Here is a 7,754-nt window from a genome sequence, read left to right as displayed (position 1 = left end):
TGTATATTCATTTTTAAAGCTATTTATGTGTCCCCGGTTCTGTAAAGGTTGAATCCCCCGAAATTAATGTTCATAAAACCTGTCATCAATATTAATTTTACGCTTGGCAGGTCTTCCATTAAATATGAAGTTTTTTACAATAAATATCTATTAATTTAGAAACTAACCCAAAGCAAAAGTCATATGAAACATCTATAATCGTTTAATCTTACCTTTAAGTCATGTGCTATCCTTGACAGTTCAACCCCGGTGTAAGATTGTAATTGTAGTACGGAAGGGTACATACTCTTAATACACTTGTATGTTATCAGCTAGCTTAGAAAACTACATTACCCATCATTCCTAGCACCAACGGCCTCTGCTCGCATCCTGTCCGGTGAAGATAGCGGGCGGCTACAGAACCTAACTCAGTCTGAGGCTGCTGTATTTCGTAATTAAATCAATTAAACACTGATTGAAATAACTCAGACCACCGTGAAAGATAAAGACCGAGCACAATGGTAAGTGCAGATGCCTATTTTTGCTTTTTACAATCACTTATTTTGAGTAGGTCGACTGTCTGTTCTTCTCAGCTAACAGGCTAGTGTGATATATGTCGATTATAACAACACGACCAAGGTCATAAATCAAACTATAAAGATATGTAGTATTGACTTTAATACCCAGAAGAAAAAAATAATCTGCCTTTCATTATTCTAACTCGGGTCAGAAAAGAAATAGCGCTGAATGAATGAATGAAGCTAAATGCTCATGGCTAGTTATTTGATGCAAGCTTTGTATAATTTCTCCGTTATAAATAATGTATTTTCATTAAAATAATACAGTATATAGTACATTTATAGCGGCAGCTCATGCATCTTGAGCTATTAAAATTGTTCAATGCGTTGTCATTATGCATACATGCATAAAAGCACGTGACATGTCCTCTGTGAATAATATTGGATGATTTGTGAGAATTAGGTCTAAACTTTTCTCCTGTTGTTCTTGTGCAGATCCGCTTTATCCTCATCCAGAATCGGGCAGGGAAGACCAGGCTGGCCAAGTGGTACATGCAGTTTGATGATGATGAGAAGCAGAAGCTGATTGAAGAGGTTCATGCCGTTGTGACAGTCCGTGATGCCAAACACACCAACTTTGTAGAGGTACAACACTTTTAACATTTTGTACTCACTCTTCATTTTTAAAATATGAATATAATTCTTATAGGATTGGAAAAAACATAATTACATGTGTAAATTGTTGTTTTAAAGGTCTTATCCAGGAAATGTACAAATCAAGGAGTCTTGCATGTTTAATATCGCTTTCCTCTGCAGTTCAGAAACTTCAAGATCATTTACAGGCGGTACGCTGGCCTGTACTTCTGCATCTGTGTGGATGTGACAGACAACAACCTGGCTTACCTGGAAGCTATTCACAACTTTGTTGAGGTAAATGAAGAGCTAGCTTTAAACGAATAGTTCACCCAAAAATGAAAATTTGCTGAATATGGGCCATTAAAGATAGATGAGTTTGCATATTTGGATAAATTCAGAAATACTTCACTTGCTCATCGATGGATCCTCTGCAGTGAATGGGTGCCGTCAAAACAGCTGATTAAAAATATCACAGTAATCCACTCAACTCCAGTCTATCAATTAATGTGTATGTATTAAGTGCGTGTTTGTTATAAACTTTCCATCATTAACACATTTTTAACTTAAAATTAGAGTTCTCTATCCATAATATTGCTTTCTCCTATGAAAAAGGAGTTGTTTCATCTGAATCAGGATAAAATATGCACAGATCAAGCACTGTTTATGCCATAATGTCACAATAATGTATTTTTCTTGCTTCACAAGATATTAGTTGATGGACTGGAGTCATGTGGAGTACTTGTGGATCATTGTGATGTTTTTATCAGTTTGGACTCTCATTCTTATGGCACCCATTCACTGCAGTGCATCCATTGATGAGCAAGTGATGTAATGCTTAATTTCTCTTAAACTGTTCTGATGAAGAAACAAACTAAATTACATCTTGGATGTCATGAGGGTGAGCAAATGTTAATTTTTTGGTAAACTCTTCCTTATAGCTCTTTTTAAACACGCATATATATATATATATATATATATATATATATAGCTCAAATAGTAGAGCATGGCGCTAGCAACGCCAAGATCATGGGTTCGATTCCCAGGGAAAGCAAGAGCTGATAAAACGTAAAAACTGTAACTTGAATGCAATGTAAGTCGCTTTGGATAAAAGCGTCTGCTACATGCATAAATGTAAATATATATATATATATATATATATATATTCAGCTCCCACCAAATAACATCATCTAATGTGTTCTGCATTCAGTTGAGTAGCTAAATGGTGTAATCAGCATGCTTCCTGAGTACTAAATTGATTACGCTGCACAGAATCCATAATTAAAAAGCTCTCTTATATGCACTTTTTTTTTTATTTAATTTTTTTTATTAAGCGTAAAATCAAAATGAGATGCAGACTCTTAAGGGACGTGTGGGCTGTTAGCTCTGAAACATCAGGAGATTAACATTAATGAAGGTCTTTAATGTTCAGCATAATAAATGTGCTTTGCATTGGTTTTTAAAAGTGATTGCCTGCTTGTTCTTCCTCAAATAACACAAATATCAGCATAATCACGCTCTTAGTCATTAAAAGAAATACTGTAAGATTGAGTATGAGCGATATGTCTTGATATTTATGTATTTGCTCTGAAATGACTTAAAGGGTAATTCACCCCCCAAACCTCCAATAAGAAGAATCATTATTTTGACCAAACAGATACAAAATGTTTAATGCAAGCAGTAAAGTTTGTTTAAAAAAAATGAAAAATTGAGAGCAAGCAAGCATGTTTTCCACTCTTTTATTTCTATTAAACGGAAACAAGGGAGAATCATTTTATTTATGTGTCCCAGTACATCATAAACACAGCAATATTTCTATGCATATTATTATCTGAAAGATTTTAAAGCATTCAAAATGCTACACAGGGAACGTGATGACACAGATCATTGAATCATTTGAAATTAATCTGATTTTCAAGCTTGATAATTTTTGCAATCGATATTTAAATCAGAAATATATGACATAAACAGGCATAAAACTGAACCACTGCCACAGGCTTTAGGGAACTAAATGACTAATTAAAAACCGCATTAAAATCACTGGTGTTATGTAATTTTATATTGTGAACAAAATGATACTGAATATATTGTTCTTAATGAATATGTGTAATGCTCAATCTTACCCTGAACGATTCCAATCTAAATGCCTTTTAACGTAACATGGATAATTAGACGGCTTCAGCGAGACTCACCAGGTAAATAAAGGAGCGAAGGAACAGCACTTCTATTGGCGTAATTTTCCGTGTCTGAGAGACTAATGGAATGTGGCCGTGAGGGGAAACCAGCAGCCAGTTCAAGAACACTGTGACATGGATTCTAGGACTTCCTTTGACCCTTACTGTAAACAACTCCCACATCTCTTGAGCCCAAAGCAGCCCACTATGTTGAATAACACTGGATTAAAAACAAATGCCTGGGTCACCAGCCTAAAATGGTCAACAGCTACCCGTCCCTGATTTTGCTGCTACTATTCGAGGTGAACGATAGACTGCTGTAGTTAAGTGAATCCTGTGAAGATGTTGAATTGATTGGAACTGATCTGTATTTTTTATTTTTATCACAGGTTTTGAACGAGTATTTCCACAATGTGTGCGAATTAGATCTGGTCTTCAATTTCTACAAGGTAAGTGAAGAATTAAACACTATGAAAAAATTGTATGTGTGTATATATATATATATATATATATATATATACACGCATACAAGTATTAGTATGAAAAGGTTGGTAAGTTTCTTTTTTTTTTTTCCAAGTTTCTTATGCTCCCCAAGTCTGCATTTATTTGCTTAAAAATACAGTAAAAACAGACATAATGTGAAAAAAATTATTGTAATCTAAAATAGCTGTTTACTGTTTAAATATATCTTAAAATGCAATTTATTCCTGTGATGCTAAGATGCATTTTCAGCATCATTACTCCAGTCTTCAGTGTCACATGATCCTTCGGAAATCATTCTAATATCCTGTTTTTCTCATCAAGAAACATTTACTTTGAATAGAAATCTTTTTTAACATTATACATTACTTTATTGGCACATTTTATCAATTTAATGTGTTCTTGACAAATAAAAGTATTTATTTCTTCTAAAACAAACAAACAAAAAAAAATGTAGTGACATGATTCAGTATGACTTGCCTTAATCAGTCAGAGGTGTTATTGTTAAGGTAAATGCTTGGTTGCATCTATCTATGCAGTCTTTCAGTTAGAGGAACATTTAGAAGAGCTGAAAAAGGGCCCAAGCAGCAAAAACTAGTGCGAGAAAAAGATGTAATTATCTCTGTTTCAGCAGCAATGCAGCTCCATGGCAACAGGTATTTTATGCATAATTACCACAGTCATACAATTAAGAACATCCACATCCATTCAGCACGAGAGAGAGGCTGCCGCTGTAGGAAAACCATAAGTAATTATAGAAAAAAAGTTGCCAGAGTTAATTGCATTTGATTTCTGCTCCGCTAATTACCTGATGTGTTTTTTGATTCCGCCTACTGCGTGAACAGTTTGGCCCACACCAAACGTGGGATGAGATTTGGTTTTTGTTAACCCTGTAAAACCTACTTTATGAAATAAGTCAGAAATATCAGATTTTTTTAAATGGAACAATTTACTAAACCTTTAGACAAAATATGTAAAAAGTATCATATTTGATACATCAGGCTTTTATGGCTTCGAGTAAAATATGGAGATCTTATTTAGTGTAAGTAGAACAAAAGCACAATTTTTATTCAGAGACCCAAACTGAGCAGAAAATTTCAATTCGGTGCGGTCGCTGATATTAATATCGCCAAAAAACATGAAATTCTGATCACTTGTAATTTAAATTAGTGATATCTTTATAATAGTATAACAGACTATTTACATAGTTATATAAAAGTTAAATAAAAATGCCTTAAAAGTCTGACAACATATTAAATACATTTTAACATGGTTTTTCTAAAAAAAAAGATGTATGGATAATCGAGTGAACCTAAAGTTGATTCAGTCCAGTATGAGGTTATTACTAACAATATTTCAATAGCAGTAATGATTTCACAGCAAAAAGACATGTGAGCTATTTTACTATTATACTAAAAGGCTGTTTACTTGCTAAAAAAAGTATAAAACTGTTTTTTCAGGAAGTTTTGATCATGCTGATAATTTAGAGGTTTTGCATATAAAATATGATAAGGTACGCTTTTGAATGAACTGTTCTAAAACTAACTGTGAACTGTTAGAAATGCCGGCTGCTGTCGTGTTTCAGGTGTACACCGTGGTGGACGAGATGTTTCTGGCAGGAGAGATCAGAGAGACCAGTCAGACGAAGGTGCTCAAGCAGCTCCTCATGTTGCAGTCTTTGGAGTAACGAGCCTGTCAATCAATCAACCACTGTTGCTGCAGGCTCCGCCCACCTCCACAGGCTCCGCCCACCCTTGCTGCAGCCAAGCCATATTATTCGTTGCGTATGGATGTCGTCTTGCTGAAATACATCCACAAACATTTCACCTTTTCTTTAAATTTCACGTCCACGATGAAGGATGTTGCCATTCTGTTTAAATTTGCAAGTCTATGAAACCTCCCTGGTGATTGTCCTAATTATTCTTTGGCATAGCCAGAATTGAATACTTCAGCAATTTTATAGCACAGTAGACTTCAGTGTCTCCAAGCCCGTTCATTAACACTAACACAGATAATAGCATCACGCCAGCCAAAATCTGCCATGGCACGGAAACGCAAAACCCATGGGCTGCACTACTATATATAAAACTTGATTTTATCAAATAAATCTTCCCCAAATGTGTCCAGCTCAGTTAATGAAATATCCAAATCAAATGTTAAGAGTTTGTGAATGTTGTTTTGTATTGTGTACATATACCTACATTATATATGCATCTATTTTAAATGTAAATGTTATGAACTAACCAGTCATTCCAGGCATCTAAACACACTCAGTTTCTGCTCGTTGTAATTGCATTGAAGTCTGTTGGTTTTATGGAGAACTCGAGCCAGCGATTAGCGAGCGCTTTAGAGAACAAGGCTGAGTGGAAGAATGGAACTCAGGGGGAAAATGACAAAAGATGGTCTACTTTTAATTTCCCCTTTTGTGGCGCCGCTTCCCTCGCGCCAAGAGCTCTATGGCAACTGCTCAGCCTTGAAACGTTCCATTACAGATCGATTCATGAGTTTCTATGAGAATCTGTCTTTATTTTGTATGTGTGTGTTTTATATTGTCTTTCTTTTTGTCCCTTCTGCCTTAGATTATTCTAGATCTGCCTATTTGTCCCTGTGAGATTGCAGAGTAAAAGTTGATGTAAGTGGTGTTACTCTCACGTGTGCGTTGCTGTCAGTGTATATATCCATGCAGGTGAAATAAAGAGAATTAAAACTACTTCAAGTGTGTGTATTTCATGCAATGATATTGCGTTGAGCGCTGATCAGTGAATGTGCTCTGAAAGTCGTTTTTTACATGTACTATACCGCCATCTACCGGATACTGACGATTATGCAAATACTTGACCAGGTCACAAGTTACTGATGGATTTTGGTCTCTTGTCAACGAGCGAATGTAAAACTGATATTCAATTAATGCGTGAATATGTGAAATATAGTAAAATATAAGTGATCGAAGTTAAGGCGCATACAAACAACATAATTACGAGTGATTGATTACTTAGTAGAGGGATATTTCTTACCGCGTTAAGCACGAGGCGTCCCGTGTATTGGAGAGAGAAAAAAAAAATATATATATATATATATATATATATATATATGGGAAAAGGTTTACTTTAAAAAAAAAATTTTTAGCTTAACGTGTAGGCCTGTTATTTGCCACCTTGACATACAATCCATCCTTCTGACACCTGCAGGTGAGGAGATTGTTTAGAAAATGATTTTAAGTGAAATGGGCAGCGGAGAGTATAGGCACAATCCCCCCCAAAAAATAAAAAAAACGTATAATGTAAATCTATATAAATTTGGGTTTTATATCATTTTACAGTAATTTTAAAATATAAAGTCGTGAAAATTAATTTTTCTAATAACCTCAGCCTGATATGCCAGGAGCGGCACTTTAATTTGAATTAAGGAAAAAGTTATCAATTTAATAATTTACACATAAAAAAAAAAATCTTTTAAAATGGATGCATTTAAAACTGTTTAGTTCATGTTTTAAATAAAGCAATAAAATAGTAAATTAATTTAATGCATTTTAATCTGTTCCTTCATCTTTACATGTGGTTTGTGAGACTAATAAAAACGCCAATGACAAATGAATGTTTTAACATTTAACACCATTCAGTAAAATGTTGTATTACTTAGTAATTCTTATTAGTTTTAGGTATTGGCCATTATTATCTTTTTTTTTTTTTTTTTTTTTTTTTTAAAGCTTACTAATTCTCTTAAATCTTCTCAAAACCAGATTAATTGCAGACCTGATGTTTAACTAGTCTTTAATGCTCCAAACCAGATTCTGTTGAACTGCTGGAGTATGCAGCACTCATATAGCAATTAGTAATTTTACATTTTGGTGGCTAATTTGTATGAAATCTTGTATGAAAGTGTTTTTATATAATCTGCTTAAGGCCTATGCAGTTAGGTTTAGGGGTGGACCATCATGCTTGCTTTTTTTTTCATACAGAAATCATATTTC

General features: G+C 34.4%; 1 protein-coding gene across 1 annotated transcript; it reads left to right on the top strand.

The window, feature by feature from the left end:
• The first annotated feature begins 339 nt into the window (after positions 1-339).
• Positions 340-6,494, top strand: ap2s1 (adaptor related protein complex 2 subunit sigma 1). Its single transcript, XM_058745526.1, has 5 exons — positions 340-500; positions 993-1,142; positions 1,314-1,427; positions 3,694-3,753; positions 5,370-6,494. The coding sequence occupies exons 1-5, from the start codon at positions 498-500 to the stop codon at positions 5,469-5,471; spliced, it is 429 nt and encodes a 142-aa protein (XP_058601509.1). The 5' UTR covers positions 340-497; the 3' UTR covers positions 5,472-6,494.
• Positions 6,495-7,754: the final 1,260 nt, after the last annotated feature.

This window comes from Onychostoma macrolepis, chromosome 15, assembly GCF_012432095.1.
Source record: "Onychostoma macrolepis isolate SWU-2019 chromosome 15, ASM1243209v1, whole genome shotgun sequence".
In the NCBI taxonomy this organism is placed as follows: domain Eukaryota; kingdom Metazoa; phylum Chordata; class Actinopteri; order Cypriniformes; family Cyprinidae; genus Onychostoma; species Onychostoma macrolepis.
Note: the sequence above shows the minus strand (reverse complement) of the source record. Positions and strands in the feature narration are given on the sequence as shown.